Genomic DNA, 16,514 nt, shown 5'->3' on the forward strand with positions numbered 1-16,514 from the left:
GAGGCCGGCACTCACGAGTCGAGCGGGACGGAGAAAAGGCGGGAACCGGCTTCGGTGCTTCCTCAGGCCACCAAGGCCTGAGTTCCTTTCCGAGCAGTAAGTTACGGGCACTTCATTTGGGTGTTGGGAGCTGCTGTTTGCCATCTCGTAACCTCTCAGACCTGTGAGGCAAGGTTGGTTTCAGCTGCCGCCCGTCCCCGCTAAGGGGCAACCTTGGTTCCTCCTGAGGGCTGCGGGAAGGAGTCTGGGCCCCGCCGCGGCCCTGCCGAGGGCTTACCTGCTCGGTGCCCAGCCGCGAGGCACCGGGTCCTGCCCGCCGCCGGCGCTCCCGCTGCCTTCCAGGCAGCCCCGCGGGCCACGGGGGTTTCTAAAACGGGGAGAGGCCCGGTTACAACTTGTATTGGGAACCAGCTGGCACAGAGGTGTCGCGGAAACCAGCGCTCCCTCCCCCCGCCCCCCCGCGCGGCTCGCGGTGCCACCGCGCCCCAGGCGGGCGCCTCAGGGGCGTGCGGCCCGGCCCGCCCTCCTGGATGCCTCAGTGAGTGTCCCCAGCTGCACCACATGAGCCTTACTGCACTAGAAGCGCCTGCCAAGATACCAGGAATATTTTCAGAAGAGTGAAAGGCAAACGTACATGAAAAAGAGCTAGTGCTCAAGCCTGCGGCATAGTGGGCTGCTCCAGGCTGGGCAGGAGGCCCAGGGCAGTCTTCCCAAAAGTATCTTAATGTAGAAGGTGCACAGTGACAAACGTGCCCCTTGAAAATAGGGCAAATGTTCCTTAGTCGTTTTAAGTGCTTTTAGGAATGTTTTTCTGAAGTCCTTTATTCATTATGGTCATTCATGGATGATCTTCAAAGTCTTTTCCAACCTAGACAATTCTGTGATTCTGTGATTATGTTGCTCTCCCTGTTATGCCTTGGAGATGTTAAGCCCTCTCAGATGCAGATTCTTTAAAGTCATTTAGGTATCTAACTGCCATCTTAAATTAGTTCAATGGTAGTAGGCAACTGTATACATTTTGAAGAATTAGGTAGTGCCCTGGTTTTTAATCACATCTTTAATGGATCTGTGTGCCTTAAATATTTCACCTCTCTAACTGGCAGGTAATGTTTGTCATTTTTCTTTTTCCAAGCTTTTCAGAAGGTGGCACCAGAGATTTCACTGCAAAGCCATTAAACCCTTGGAAAAAATGACAGAAAGTGGTGGGCAGGAACAGTCAAGATGGATAACAACAGTTATTATGAGTACAGCTCTGCAGGTACAATACCACTTGTCAAGAGCAGCATCTCACTCACTAAGAAATGCTGAAAGAAGCATTTCCTATATTCTATATGTGGAAATATTTTATGCAGTGTCAATGAATATAGCTTTTTGAGGATAAAACAGTGATATTAGTCTGAAGTTGCTCCTACTATAGTACCAGTTCTTTATGTGTGTGTGTGGTTTTTCTCCTAGCTACTTCTGTATCTATTTAGTATTCTTGCCACCTGCTATTCTGAGTTACACTGCTTTAGGATTGTCCTCCTGACTCATCATTTTCACACTGCACTGATGCTGCTTTCAATTAGCACTATAAATAAATCCATCAGAAATGTTTTTCATTTTCTGAATTTCTCCCTAAACACTTTATTTTCTACTACCCACTATCAACATTGCTCAATAAGTGTGCAACTCAGTTTAAAACAGTGAGTCTTACAGATACTGATTTAGATTTAGATCTGTTAATATCAGAAGCCTGGACTGTGTTCCCCAGTAAAGTGAAAGGGTATGTCAAGGAGCTGGTAATTAGTTTCTGCAGCTGAGGCCAATTTCATGCCAGCTGGAGAGAATTTAGAGGCAGAAGGGCTTTGATTCATAAGCAAGGATATCTTATACTAGTTTGGCTGACAAGGTTATCACCCCATTTCTGCTGTGTAAATGGGTGAATGGTGTTGAAGTAATTCCTCAGTCACCTCAGTTTAAAGCCTGTTCTTATTTGCTTGCTTGTCTTGAAATGACAGCCTGTAAACTGTTCCAGTTGGGGAACTGCTTCAAGAGCAACTTAATCCATAATATGGTAAGAGGTATCGAAGGGCAGTCATCTCATCGGCTATACCAGTATAACTCGCTCCTGTTAATAAGGGCCCCAGCTCTACTCAAAACTACTGCTGTTAGTAAGGACTCCCAGTGAGCAAAGATACGTAAATAGCTGAATACAAATCTAAGATGGTTTTTCTTTTACAAAGGTAGTGCTTTGTATCCATTTTGGTTATGAGATTTCTCTCTTCCCTGTGCAGCTATCCTTTTCTTATAGCTGTTATCTGTATTTGTGCATTAAATAATTCACTGTCAGCAGTGGCTTTGAAGCAGAATTTTTCCAAAATTGTAGTTATACCTCATAAGCAGCTGTCATTGAATGTTCCCTTTCCAGACCAATCAAAAGCATAACATTTCTGGTTACTGTCTCCTTCAGGGTTCACTTGCTATCCTGACTTTATTTTGCACTCTTCCACTAAATCAGGACACTTCCCTATATAGGCAGGTTGGCTATGTTTTAAAAGGGTACGTTAAAGAACGTGTTATTAGCTAGAAAAGATTCAATGATTTAATCTTTAAAATGTGTGTGTTTGAGCAGCTTCTGTAGAACATACTGCAGAAATGCTTTTTGCAGGCTGAAAATTACACCCAAACCCATTCCATTCTGTAGATGATTATGTTGCATAGTGCAATGTTCTAGTTTCCCTGAGTGGATTGCATTCTGTTAAAAAGCTTTAAAGAAAATCATGTTCCATACAGATTTTCTGAACTATCTTCCAGATGAAATGCTGACATCTGTGAAAATAATGCAGTCTAATTAACTGGAGTCATAGAAACACACTACTGTATGTTCCTCACTTCTGCAAATCCTCCTTTAGCACATCTTACAAAAATAGACTGTAAAATGTTTGAGCATCTTTATGTATTATGCAGGAGTTTCCTGAGGCAAACTGAGTGTATGCATACAAAATTGTCATTCAATGTTTGATAACTTCCAAGGCAAATATTTCAGAATCTCATTACCTGAAAAAGTTTAATTAACTTTTTACTATTTTTTATTGCAAGTGGAATAAAAAATATTTTTTAAACAATGAGGCCAAAGTTCTATCTGTAATGGTTCAGACAATGCTTTAAGAATATTTCTAATATGTTGGCTGAAAACATATTTTATAAATAACCTTTTAAAATTTATTTAGAATCATGAAATTTCTGCAATTCTACGGAGGCAGCAACACCGACTTCGATATTCAGATTCAGTGGAAATTGGATCCGTGATTTTTTCTCTTTCTGGTACGGTACTTTGAAGTTCATGCTTTTAAACTCATGAACTCTGATGAGGTACAAGGTCAGGCCCTGTTGTAGGCTACTGAACTGAATTAAAGCTGCCTTGTTGGAATGTCGTGCAGTAGTGGAAGGAGCTGTGCTGTGATTGCATGTAAATCGGAGGATGGAGCAGAGAACTTTGGGGATGAAACATTTTCATTGTTTTTTACTTTTTTGGGGCGTATTGTAGAACAGCTACATTAGATTTGGTGGTTATCAGTTGAATGGTTCCGTAAATTCTTGTTATAACTGAGCAAACACGTTGAGTGCCACTAACATGTAAGACAGCCATCAAGATCTTTAGTATTCATGGCTGTAAACACAAGAGACTCTTGGCTTTCATCTTCCAGGTTGAATTTGCAGACCTGGTGGTAGCAGAGGAGTTAGGGAAAGGATTTTTTGGGCAGGTTTGATTACAAAATCACTGAAACTACAAACATGAAATATCTATCCTTCCTTTTTTAGAGCAGAAGATGCTCTAGACAGGTAGGCAAGACCCTTTATCTGAAGTTTTCCTGAACTATAAGGACTAACAAGGCACACATTGGCCTAGTCTTTTGCATCCTCGATTGTTAAGCCTTCTAAACTTCAGCCGCCTTAACTTTCCCTTTCAGAATAACTTAGTTGACAGGTTTATAATTTCATTTCTCATGGTAGACAGTTTAGCTAACTTTTAAGATGTTACAGATGTGTTTATGTCATTTAGAAACAGGACTTGTGGAGCTCTTCAGTCAGTCTTTGTATTTGCCCTAAATTCATTCCATTATAGCAATTGCTTATTCCTGAAGCGTGTGCTTTCAAAGGCATTCAGATGTCTGTACTTTGAGTGGATTGAACAGTTGGGGTTTTTTTGATGTTATGGTAGAAAATGTCTGAGTTATTTGTAGTTTTATCTTAAAATTACTAATCATTGCTGGCTAAATCTCATGATTGCATTTCACTGTCAAGATATATAAATTCATTCCTGTGTTTTGTTCCATCACCTTTTAAACTAATGGTTGAATAAGAATTCTGCTGCCTGGTTTTTGGTGAGAACTTAATCACATTACTGCCATGGCATGTACATTTACATCCGTTTCTTCAATAGGTATTGCATTTTTACTGTCAGACACTCAAGACTTGCTTATGACAGGAGAAGAACAGTTTTCTGAAAGAATTCAGAAGTTCATAAACATTCATCGGAACAGTTTTTTGGTTTTGTCAGCTGCTCTTCATGGACCAGAAGAATGGAATGTCATGTTTAGGATTCAGAGAAGGTATGATTTCATCATCAAACCAAAGTTTTTATTGCTAGGAAGAAATGAAGTAGCAGTCCTAGATTCAGGAACATTTTTTTAGGAATTATTTTCAGGAATATGAATTTTATTTTGCTAATGCATGGGAAAATTATTTAAAGCATATGTTTATTAATGGCAAATGAAAAGAATACGAAGTGAATCAGTCTGACCTGTCATAGGTAACAAAACAAGACATTCCTCAAAACATAGCAAATAACATCCCATGAACTGGAAAATTAGGCAATATTATTAGCTCTGTCAGCATCTTTTCATAGTCACTTCCAAAACAGAACAGGCAAATTTCCTTCATGAGAAAAGGCTTGTTATAAAGCACAGATTGTTCACCAGCTTTTAAAATCTGTTTTCCTGGAACAGTGTCTATTATACAGAGCTAGAACAACTGAAATAATGTTATTTTACACCAAAAGTGTAATACTGGACATTAAAACTGGTGGGTTTTGAACCCTTATCTGTGATTTCTAATGAAGCCTGAAAATCTGCATGCTTCAGTACATACCTGCTGACAACAGTGATCAGATTGCACCCCGTACTTGTAGCCAGAACTATTTTCTGGAAGGTACAGTCGTCCTAACTGCAGTTGGTTTTCCCTCTTGGTGTCAGAGAAGTGACTATTCTAATGGAGTCTTTGATCTTTACCTCCTTGAAACCAGCAGCAGTTTCGTTAAATCCTGGGCACGCTGCCAAATGCTGATGAGTAGCAGAGTGTATGGGATGAAATGTAGGGAATCTATTACCCATTTGTAAAAATTCCATAAATTTTCATGAGAGGTTTTAAAAGCTCTGCAACCATTCAGCAAGAACATGTTATTCAGCTGATGGCAGTGCTAATTCTTAATCTACTTTGTGGTTATGTACAACAGCTTTTGTGCATATGTTGATGACTAACAAATGTGATGTTTTGGAACTGTATTCCATTTAGCGTCAGTAGTTTTATTAAAATAAAAATAATAGTTTTGCCATTGCAGGCCATACCAAATTGATGTTGACAAGGCACAGTTATATTTTAGATGCATGTGCTTTTTTACTACCTGACAGCTTGGAGTTCTGCTGTTGTATGTAAATCACTGAGCTTTTGCATTGGTGGGGTTGAAACTTGTGCCATATTCTCTCAAACAAGTCATCTGTTGGATTTGTTAAGAAACAAAGTCCCCAGGTATTTTCAGGCCTTCCTGTATTACTGTTTCTTTCTGCTCTTCTATGGTTTTGTTACCACTGGGGAAGGATTTCTTTCTTTATTAACAACATTATAGAATTGTTGTTCAACAACATGAACACTTTATGTAGGGTTGGGTGTATCATGGAGGAAGCAGAAGAAAAGCCATCTTTATCATCCCAGCTCAAATAAGCATTCCACTAATATCCACAGTAAATCTGTACGTTAATTTTTAAACACCTTGGAGCAAAGATCAGCCCTGTGTTCTAATGGCCATTGATCAAATTAATAAATACAAACTAAATTTAGACCTGCTGTAGTTTGGAAGCAAAACTAGTGATAGAAATGGATTTTTTTGAATCTAGGTAAGTAACATGTAATTGTTCCTTTGTTGCACTTCATTCATTCATGCTTTGCTTAGCCCACTGCTAGTATTAGCAAAATTGCATCTGTTTATTTCCTTAATCCCTAAATGCGAATCGAACCACAGTTTCTGCATCAGGTTTTAGCAAAACTCAACAGGGGCCTGAGTACCTACTCTTAAGGAAGAACGCTGCCTAGAACATTTATTTTTGCTAAGAAAGAAGGGCAGGCAACCAAGTTCAGATCAGGTATCTAACCAGCATGGGTCTTACTGTGAATGAGTCCAAGTCATCAAACAGACCGAGGGGAAGAACAGGTGGTAGTCACCCAGGGAGGCCACAGGGGAGTATACAATGGAGCAGCTGGGCACTTTGTTTGGATTAAATTTTTGATTATTTAAAATCCCTCATTGTCTGTTGTTAAGTCCCTATCACATTGTAGCTCTACAACAAAAAATGGAGCAATGCTAACTTTGTTGTCATTGTTACAACACACTTAAAATAACAAGTCTTAAGGAGAGGCTCTGTGCTTGCCTAAGCTTTAATCTGTCTTCCATGACTGCACTGAATGATAACTGATGCGAGTATTTTAAATCTTCAGATTACATTCTCAAGAATGAATGCACATCAATAATACTATTTATAGAAAGAGAAATAATTTTAGGTTAAATTATTTGAATGAACAAGTCTTTGCATGAAATTCTTAGCAGAATTATCCTATTATCTTAACTGCATCTGACGTACAGATTGCTATATTTAGATAGAACACTACAAAGATTTAGTTCAAATTCTAAAGTATTTTTAACACAGTGTTTTTAGGTATTTCCTGTGTTCTTTCAAAGCCTTAAAACCCCCAAACATTTTTTTACTGGCACTGAGAATGGACAGTCTTCAACAGTATAGCAGAAGAGGGTTTAGTTCTCTCTGAACGTACACATGCTTAAGTGTTGACTGATTGTCAGAGAGCCCTAGAAAAAGAAATGAGCCCTTCCAAATCCCACCCGAACACGTGGTACAGAAATGGGACAGATGGCTATACAAACAGCATAAACACTCCAGTTGCTGTTAAAGATAAAAGCAATCATCTCTGTATGTGTGTTGAAGGCACAGTAAGAAGTTGTTTACATCATGTGAGAATGCTTTTTGAGTTTTATGGCATAACAAATGAAATGTGCATTCTAAAAGTAACCTTAACCTTAATTTATTTTGATATGCAGATTCCTGGGCAGTAATTTACGTATAATACCAGTTCATAATACTGCTGAAACCGTTAAGTTAATGCTAACTATAGCTAAGGTAAGTCTGGTTGCATATACTTAAAAATATTCATTCTTCAGAGCATATCAGCCAGGGTAAGCCAAGAACTATAAAATATTTATTTTTCCATAATGGAACTTTCTGGGTCATATTGACCACAGTGCATGTCATATATTGAGGTAGGACTGTTACTCTGATGCTTTGAACTACAGTTAAAGGTAACTTTAAAAGCTATGAAGAGAGATTAGATATTTAAAAGCGAATTCGGCTGATTTACCACTGTTAAATTAGGATGTCTTGTCTTCATTTACTAGTGCAGAACCAGCACAGAATCTAAATATGTAATGACAAAGTAAAAATGCCAATCTGAAAACTTCAGTCACTTGTGGATTTTTAATGATGCACATACTAGTATATTATTTCTGCAGCTTAATGAGTGTAATTTATCTGTGTATCTGCAACATACCCTGTATGCATCAACACATTATTAATTAAATCTATTTACTGAGCCTCTTTAAAGAACATTTTTCCATTAAAATTCTAACTTAGATACTAACTATAACAGTACTAGCATCTCATGTACCAAAAATAAAAAGAGCAAGTTGAATGACATGTTAGGAGTCAAATACGAATTTACATTTTATCCTTTCCTGAAGCAAGCATCTCAAAATAATTACCATTAACCTATTTGCAGTATTCATAATTTTAAAAGTGTGTAAGCTACATCTCACTTATATGGCAAAAGTTGTTAAATACTTATTACAATGCTGAACGTTGTACTTAAATTTTTTATGGAATCTACTGATGTCTGGCCCAGTCTCTTAACACAGCATTAACCTAAAAGCTTTTAAGATTACTGCTGATCCTATAAACTTGAATTTGCTTTTCTACTTGTTCAGAATGTTTACACCAAACTTGAGCAGGAGAGCCCCCTAAGAAGTGATGCTAGTGTACACAAGTCTGTTGGTTGCCATTACGTTATTTCTTACTGATGCAGTACAAAGCCAGTTTAATGAGCTCATCTTTTGCCAGAGAATCCCTAACTGGTATAGAGCCTACGAGATGAACTTTTTTTGCCCCAGGTTAACAGACCTGGCTAAGGGAGCAATACCATCCAACTAATCCCAAGCTACCAGACCCAACTCCTGTTGAAATACAATCCAGATATTCAGATGCCATGCTGACAGGACTGGTTATTTTACGACTGGTCTTGCACCTAAAGGGATACATCAGATCACCTCTGTGTACATCATTCCTGAATATCTACTTCAGAGAACATGATTCAGATTTTACTGCTGAATCATTTCACATTTGTACTATTTGAAAAATAAGATGTTGAATATTCTGTTACTTAAGAGTTACTGTGTCCTACTCACAATATTGTTCTTTCCTCTAAGATAACTTCCAAGCCACGAGCAGATGATATTCGTTACAAAATGGCAATGACAAAAGCCCAAATAATAGAAAACAGTCCAGTTTGGAAGATGCTTCAGGAGTACCAGTTGCATTGTAATTAATTTAGTATTTGGGGTTTTTATTCATAAATAGCGGCTACATTTTAAACAAAATATAGAATGTTCTTAAATATATAGTTACATTTCAAAAGACTATATACAGCTTATGCATTTGGAATGAAAATTTATATTAAATAACTATACAGTGAAAAATAACATATATTATACCAAATCTGCATTCTAAGAAAAAAAGTGGTTAAACTGCACTACAGAAAAGCCATCCTTATTTTTAACTTGATTCTGAACTTATGAGCTCATCTGTGTATAATAATTTCCCAAAGGAAAACTTTATCCTTAAAGATAAGGATGATAAACAATTCCAAAATACAGGTTTCCCATGCATAAACAGGTCCATGTATGAAATCTTATACAGTGTGTTTTTAAAACACGAGTGTTATCTGTTGTGTTACTAAGCCTTGACATCTTATTTGGCTCAAAGTTGATGTGTTTTTCTTTAAACCTGGTTTCCTTTGCCATACTGTTTCTACTGTTATTTATCTATAGCTTACAGTCCTGTTTGTAAATACAGAAGCTTGTTTGTCAACATTAAAAAGGGTTAATAAAAATACCTTGTGCTTAAACAGTGATTTTTAATTAATGGTTTTCCAGTCACTTTATAAAAATCTTTGTAATTCACAACACCAGTCAGCAACTATCATCTAACAAATTTTGAAAATTAACAGAAAAATAAATGCACAACCATACCTCCTTGCCACAGCGTAAGAACAAAAAAACCCCCCTTGTTTTTAGTTTCTAAACTTAAGAAAAAGCATCAAATTCAGAAGAGAAGTACTTTTGTAAATACGACATCTCTGAATTGCATAGAACAATAGCAAAAGAAAATAAGAACAACAACAAGACTTATGAAGAGCAGCATTTGCAATTCTAGAGGCCACTCTAAATCACTCTTCTTTAAAGATTGGTAGCCTCCTTTTCAGCTAAAGTCTCATAGTCAAAATGATCTGGTAAGAAGTATGTTATTTCAAATACTTCAGCTGACCTAACTGTTTTCATCCATTACAGCTTTTATTTTCACTTCAATGAGTTCTTCTACTCGAGCTAGAACACTTTCTATTAAATCAAATGTGAAGAGAGCCGAGTGTAAAACCTGAAATGACAAGAGATTAACTTTTATTAGAAAAATTTTATTTTCTTTACCCACTGTACAGATACATTTGTCTCCAGATTGAAACTAAATTTCAATACTTCTGAATAAGTTCGAAGGAAATGCAAACTCACCTGAAGCTGCATTTCAGTAGTCATGGCAGGCATCTTTTCCCCACTAACAGTTACAGAACAAACTGTGTTAGAACTGTGTGCCTCTGTAGAGAAAAAAAAAACAACCAGAGATCAGGCTGCCAATTCCCGTAACTTTTAGAATGAAAAGAATATTTAATATAGTAGCATTTCTAGACAGTAATTGTTAAAAACCACAAACCTAGGGATTGACCAAACACAAGACAGAAGGTGCTGAACATTAAGAGGAAGACAGTTTGGGCTGGATGCTATCTACACGTTCTGTAAAACGTATGACTACATTACTGAACAGGTAATATCTGCAACACAAGCCAATTTTATGAGGCTAAAATGCTCCTTTTAAAAGGAAAGAAAAAAAAATCTGGTCATTTTTAATATTTCCACATCCAGAGAGATAGTAAAGAGGTTCTTTAGCTTGACTTAAATGAATCCAGACATGAAATACTTATTTTATTAAGAAAAGCCTGCAGGCTTCTCTGTTTCAGGCAGCTTACTTGCAGCACACAAAACTACAAGGACAAGTCTGAAAACTGAGGGGAAAACCTCTCACATTCAAACCACATATTTGAAATTCAACGTAATGCTTACAGAGATTATACATTGGGGAAAAAGACTAAATCATTTACTGTTACGAGTTAAATGTTCTCTCCTGAACTCAGATCTCTTTATGCTTTGTCAAAGGCTAGAGAAATGTAAGAGGGACTTAAAGAAAAAGCTTCCTGATTCATTTTAAAGATATCCACAGGTCGCCTTCAGAAAAATTCCCTTTCTCTGCCTCATACTTATACAGTTTACAGCCACAGAAGAGGATATGACTAGGGGCAAAGCGCTGTACCGATGTTTTTGGTAGCAGAAGCAAGTTCCTTGGGCTCTTAATTATACTGGAGACCACAAAGGAACAGAGGATCTGACATACAAAGAGATCGCCTGAAGCAGCTACAGCTCTTATGCCCTGTGGAATGTGTCTACTTAACAAAGAGCAGAATCTGATTCTGTGTGTCAGATTAAAAATAAAAAATAAAAAATCCAGAATGTAGTCCTTCAGGCTTTAAGAGAGCACCTATTTGCTGTGTGAATTATTTCTTCTCTTGTTAGCCTCCCCACACCTAGCATGAAACCTAAGGGCTATATATTCAGAGAGCCTTAGATGCTCCTGTCTAACCTTAAAATCAAAAGTATAAATGCAGAACAAGCTTTGCAGGTCTTCATGTGACACTTCTATCAGGTTGCATAAGGTTTACAAATGTGACAAGAGATAAACAAGTTCAGATTTTTCTGACCAGTTATGAAAATTATTAATATCAAATATAGCAAATACTGAACTATTATTTGAAATCTGGAATAGTGTCAAAAGTTAAATAAAACATGATGTATACAGCACTCACCAATTCTTTGCTTCCAAAGTTTCTAAATATGAACAAAGCTAAGAAAAAAAGAAAACAACTAACCTCTTCTGTTTTCTTTCTTATTCTTTATTTCTGCTTCATAGTGTGCTTTTGACATATTGAGTCCTACGTGCAGTGGTTTTAAAAAATTTTGCTCAATCTTGGCAAGTGTGGTCCATACACCAGTCTATTCAAACAGAACAGAGAAGGTCAAAAATTAGGTTTAATGAAGCATTGCAATGCTGGGGTTTTGAGCAGAAGTTTTTGGACTAGTCTTTATAACGTACACTTCTATGCTGGGAGGAAAAAAGAATTTATACTTATGCATTTAACCATGAATAGCATCATGATGGATATTTAAGCTCCTCTCCCTCTCTCTCACATTATTTGTTGAAAATTGGTGAAGCAGTCAAAAAAAATAAAAGGGTGGGAGGCAAACTTATGGTAACTACAGCAATGGAAACGCACATTTTCAACTTGTAAGCAAAGCTGAAATGATCTTGATATGTTGGAGGGGGGTACTAGCCACTTTCTCAGGCTAGAATCTCTACAGTCAGTGAACAGCAGTTGTAGGTTCCTCTAAGATAATTCAGCAGCAAAATGGCAAACATTTAAATTCATGTTCCTGAATTAACACTGTATTGCAATGCCAAATGAAAGCTCTGATAAATGTCATGCTCCTCAAATATATAAGGGTCTTGCCTATATCATGTTCAGTTTAAAAAACCATTGTAGGAATGTTACTGGATATGCTACTACCCCATCCTTAGGCACAGTAGCTGACGTGACCATGAACTTGTCCCCAGTTTGGCATGGGTGAAATAAGTTTACAATAACGGCACTCAGGAACAAGAGATAGAAGGAAGAGATGCTCAAAAACAAGGCTGTTCAAGGTTACACAGCACAAGAGGAAAACTTCTGTGCCTTGGTGCCTTATAAGCCTGTAGTTACAAAACTGCTGTAGAAGGAAACAAATACAAAGCAGTCTTTGTGTCTTTAGATATAGGAGCTATTTATACAATTCCCTTCTTCAGGCAGTATCCTCAAAGGGCAGAGTAAGGATGATAAAAATAAGAACTTCAATGTTAAATGGTATTGTTGATTACAGTGGAAAATTCACCAAATTTTAATGTTCAATGACACAAAGTTAACTGGTCATATAAGAAAAGCAGTAATTATTTCCACCAGAATGAGGCTAAAAATGAAAAAACAACGTTCCAGAAAAATACTGATTTTTAAACTTGATTAATGAAAGTGCTCGTTACACAGCAATCAAAACATCTGAACTGACATAAAAGGAGGCATTTTCTTTCCGCCCCACTTGCACTATAAGAAGGGACCAGTCAAGAACTGGCAGGGCTTAAATGTAAGGGAAAACTTCAGAAGAGGTGATGCTATTTTCTTCTCAAACTGTTGGGACATTCTTTACGCCAGGTACTAGACAGCATTGTTATAGTAATTGTGTGCTACTATATAAAAATTTTTAATAAAACTAAAAGAGGAATTCTCTTTTCTTACAAAGCTATGGATTTACATGAAACTGGACCATAATGAGCATTTAAATAGTAATCACTCCTTAAATCTGAGAAACAGATATAGTCTATCAATGCTAACTAATTACATAAATAGTAATGCACCAACTGAGAGCTACTTTTGCTATTCATCTTCATTATAGTTTTGGTAATCACCGTAACCTGTATTATTCTACTTAGACTAATAACATCATTCGGCACTTATAGAACTTGTATTCATAGACCTCAAAGTGCTCTAAAAATAGATCTGAATTTTTTCTGTATTTTAGAAAACAGAAAATGATGTGCTGAAATCCATTACTCCAAATCATAAAGTCAGTCAAGAAACTGGGGGAGAACAACAAAACCCCTTAGGATACTTATCTGCTGGTTAGAATACTCATCTGACCACGACATTGTTTATTCAAGTCAAGAATGGGGTTTTTTTGTTACTTCAGCAGATGGATCTTACAGACAAGAATTTGTTTGATGCCAATACCTACAGAAGCTTTTAACATGTACCTGTCATGCACCTGCACAGTTACTGTAAATATAGAATACTGTTTTGCACAGCTAAAAACTATTTAAATACTGTTATTAAATATTTTCTGAGAAATCTTAATACTAACAATTTTATCACATTGCACAAGAAGTATTTTGCCCAAAGATGAATAAAATGGATCTCTTGAACTGCAAAGGTTTGTATTATTAGTGTAGAGAAAGCCACTCAGAGGCTTGAGGGATACTAGTGAATAAATAAGCAGGAGTAACAAGTGTTTTCTTCTCATCAGAATACTTGATAAGAGATGTGATTTTATGGTGACATACTCTAAAATTATGGACACAGACCACAGTTCATCAGGCAGAGTAAAAGGATTAGCTTGTTTACAGTAACAGTTAAGTATGAATGCAGTCAAATTTCATCAGAATAAAGTAACACCACGTATCTCTTAACATAGTTAATAAAAGCATCACTTCTGGATTACTGACCATTGCAAAGAAAAATGCAAAAACCATGCTTTTGAATCAAGGGTAAGTGTTCACATGAATCCAACTCTCAGCCCTCAGCTAATCAATCATTTTCAAATCAGTTAGTACTTACTTGATTATCACTTTCAGAATCCTTAATGATTAAGTATCTCAGTAGATTTAGTGACGCCATAATCCTGTGAATTAAAAGTGTACTAGTTATCATTTAAAGCGCAGATTTATATTAGTAATTTAAATTGTCCATTAGCCAGACATCCTAAATATATCCATTTGTACAAAACACAACCACTCATCTGTTGAGCAGTACAGCTTAGTCTAGAGCACCAGCATGCAGTAGCGCCCACGTTACAACAGTTGACACTCTGCAAGCAAAATTAAAACTGTCAGCAGATTGGGAGAAGGCTAGTGATTGTGAGGGGAAGAGTCCTCTGAAAAGACAGAACCTTGTTACAGGATTTGTAATATGCATCACTGGTGATCTGAAGTCGATTTGAACCTAGTGTGACAGTCGTCTTTATTACTGTATTGAATGTTTACTTTGGAGTGCTTTTAAAAATATGCTTTTTGCTTTTGTTTTACCGTACTTTTTAGCAGAAACTATTTACTGCTTTTTCCAGAGAAACAGTACAATTACAGATCATACATCTGTTTTTTTAAGTAGTTATGTGTCTGTCTGGACACTATCACCCTACTGATTTACAACCCCAACCTCTATTCATCACATGGGAAAATACTTGTCCTATACACAAGATTTTCAGAGACATTTCAGTTATTTTTATATTACTGAATGCAAGCATTCGCTGTTCAGGTGGCTCTGTATTTCCACTCATGAGGTACCGGATTCCCAGCAGCAGTCTCTGAAACAGCCTCCAAAAGACTGTGTGCTATAAGTTGTATCTGATAATTCTTATTGCCCTGTATCGTGTAAAACAACATACCACATTTCTTTTGTTCCTCCAATTGCTTCTGCAGAAAGCTGACAAAGCATACTTTCCTGAAGAAATAACGTTTTACCAATTAGTTCTGTAATTTGACATCTGAGGCCTTATATTCCCAGGGAATGGAAGAGGAATTCCTTTTTTAGTGCTAAAATCAATGTAATAGCATTGGAACATTCTTCTATGCAGAAGTTGAAAGGATGGTTGAAATAAGCGATCGTTTCTGTTTCCAGTTCCAAAAATTTTAAATATATAGAGGTTGTCACCTCATTAGTTACATGACAGCATACCTCCCATTGTGGTAAGGTAGTTTGATGTCTTTTTAAATGATTAAAAAAGGAGAAAAGCCTCTAACTGCAATTACAACTCACCTATCTGAGTTTTGCAGAAGATCTGTCTCAGCACCTTCTGGAAGCAAAAGCACTAAATCTAGAAGGGAGATCAGGTGATGTCCTGTAAACCAAATGTTGTCACATGCCTTCTGGAAAAACAATATAAAAAGTTTAGCTGAGTGCAAAGTTTAAATCTTAAAAGTATCTTAAATCTTAAAAAACTTAACAATAATTTTGGGAAAACAGAAAAAGGAAAAAAAAAAAAATCAAACACTAGAAGCAGTATTTTGTAATTACTAGATGTGATTGAAGTATACAGACTAGACTTCCTCCCTACTTTGTCTCCCCATGCCAAACTGTTCTTTTCAGTTTCTTCAGAATAGATTCTCCACCTCTTCAGCATACCACCATCAATACAGTTATTATTTGCTTACATAAACTTAGAAAAATTTAGTAGGCTTTTTTTTTTTTTTTTTTATATTGAGGTATGGAACAATTGGCTATCTACCAGACTCTATTAATTTCATAATAGTAGTGTCACAATGTGGGTTGGCTTTTTTTTGAAAGATTATCAGGAGTTTTTAAGTTTTCTTTGCATATTTCTAAACCCAGAAATGGACTGGAAGGAAAACTGAGATTAGACAAGAACGGTGACTGTCTGTTAAGTCAGATCAGACGAGGGACCTGGAAAGACTAAGACTAGCTGGGCACAAAAATTAAGATGAAATAAATGGATAGCAACTAGAAATTGTTATCATTCCATCTATAGCAGAATGCTTTGCAACAAACCTAGAACATTTAAATTCATATGATAAAATTTTAAATTATTTGTCTTTTTGACAGCCAGGGATCTCTACATGGAAGAAATGTATTAAGAGAATTCTGAAGCTGCATAGTCAAAAAATTCATTAGTAAGGGAATTTCAGAATATACTTTTACCTATTCAATATTAGTGTAAGCCCCTTTTGGAATGGTTTTCATATTATCATCTTCTTCACCCCTGCTGATTCAATATACAGGGCAGACGATGATCTAATAAATAGTAATTCACTGCTTTCTAACATAATTATGCTAGCATAAAATATGCATAAATTTACTATCTTGTCCTATTTGACAAAAGGCAGTATTCTTGAGAATTAAATTTGGTTTGGAAAAGGCCCTAAGCAGTGGTGAAAAAA

General features: G+C 36.7%; 2 protein-coding genes across 6 annotated transcripts in view; one reads left to right on the top strand and one right to left on the bottom strand.

Annotated features, from left to right (window-relative positions):
• On the top strand, nucleotides 1–8,941 carry C8H1orf146 (chromosome 8 C1orf146 homolog). The gene is made up of 6 exons (XM_074832491.1): nucleotides 1–96; nucleotides 1,133–1,258; nucleotides 3,213–3,306; nucleotides 4,427–4,595; nucleotides 7,370–7,448; nucleotides 8,807–8,941. The coding sequence occupies exons 2-6, from the start codon at nucleotides 1,190–1,192 to the stop codon at nucleotides 8,924–8,926; spliced, it is 531 nt and encodes a 176-aa protein (XP_074688592.1). The 5' UTR covers nucleotides 1–96; nucleotides 1,133–1,189; the 3' UTR covers nucleotides 8,927–8,941.
• GLMN (glomulin, FKBP associated protein) overlaps nucleotides 8,923–16,514 on the bottom strand; it is a 21,658-nt gene continuing 14,066 nt past the window's right edge. For 4 of the 5 annotated variants that reach the window (XM_074832485.1, XM_074832486.1, XM_074832484.1 and 1 more), the window contains 5 exons: nucleotides 15,376–15,485; nucleotides 14,179–14,242; nucleotides 11,629–11,752; nucleotides 10,163–10,245; nucleotides 8,923–10,031 (listed from right to left, as the gene is read on the bottom strand). In XM_074832485.1, coding sequence (XP_074688586.1) covers nucleotides 9,924–10,031; nucleotides 10,163–10,245; nucleotides 11,629–11,752; nucleotides 14,179–14,242; nucleotides 15,376–15,485 — 489 coding nt within the window. In that variant the 3' untranslated portion in view covers nucleotides 8,923–9,923. The remainder of the gene's footprint in view (nucleotides 10,032–10,162; nucleotides 10,246–11,628; nucleotides 11,753–14,178; nucleotides 14,243–15,375; nucleotides 15,486–16,514) is intronic. The other variant, XM_074832488.1, reaches the window with a different exon arrangement.

Source organism: Strix aluco, chromosome 8 (genome assembly GCF_031877795.1).
Source record: "Strix aluco isolate bStrAlu1 chromosome 8, bStrAlu1.hap1, whole genome shotgun sequence".
NCBI lineage: Eukaryota > Metazoa > Chordata > Aves > Strigiformes > Strigidae > Strix > Strix aluco.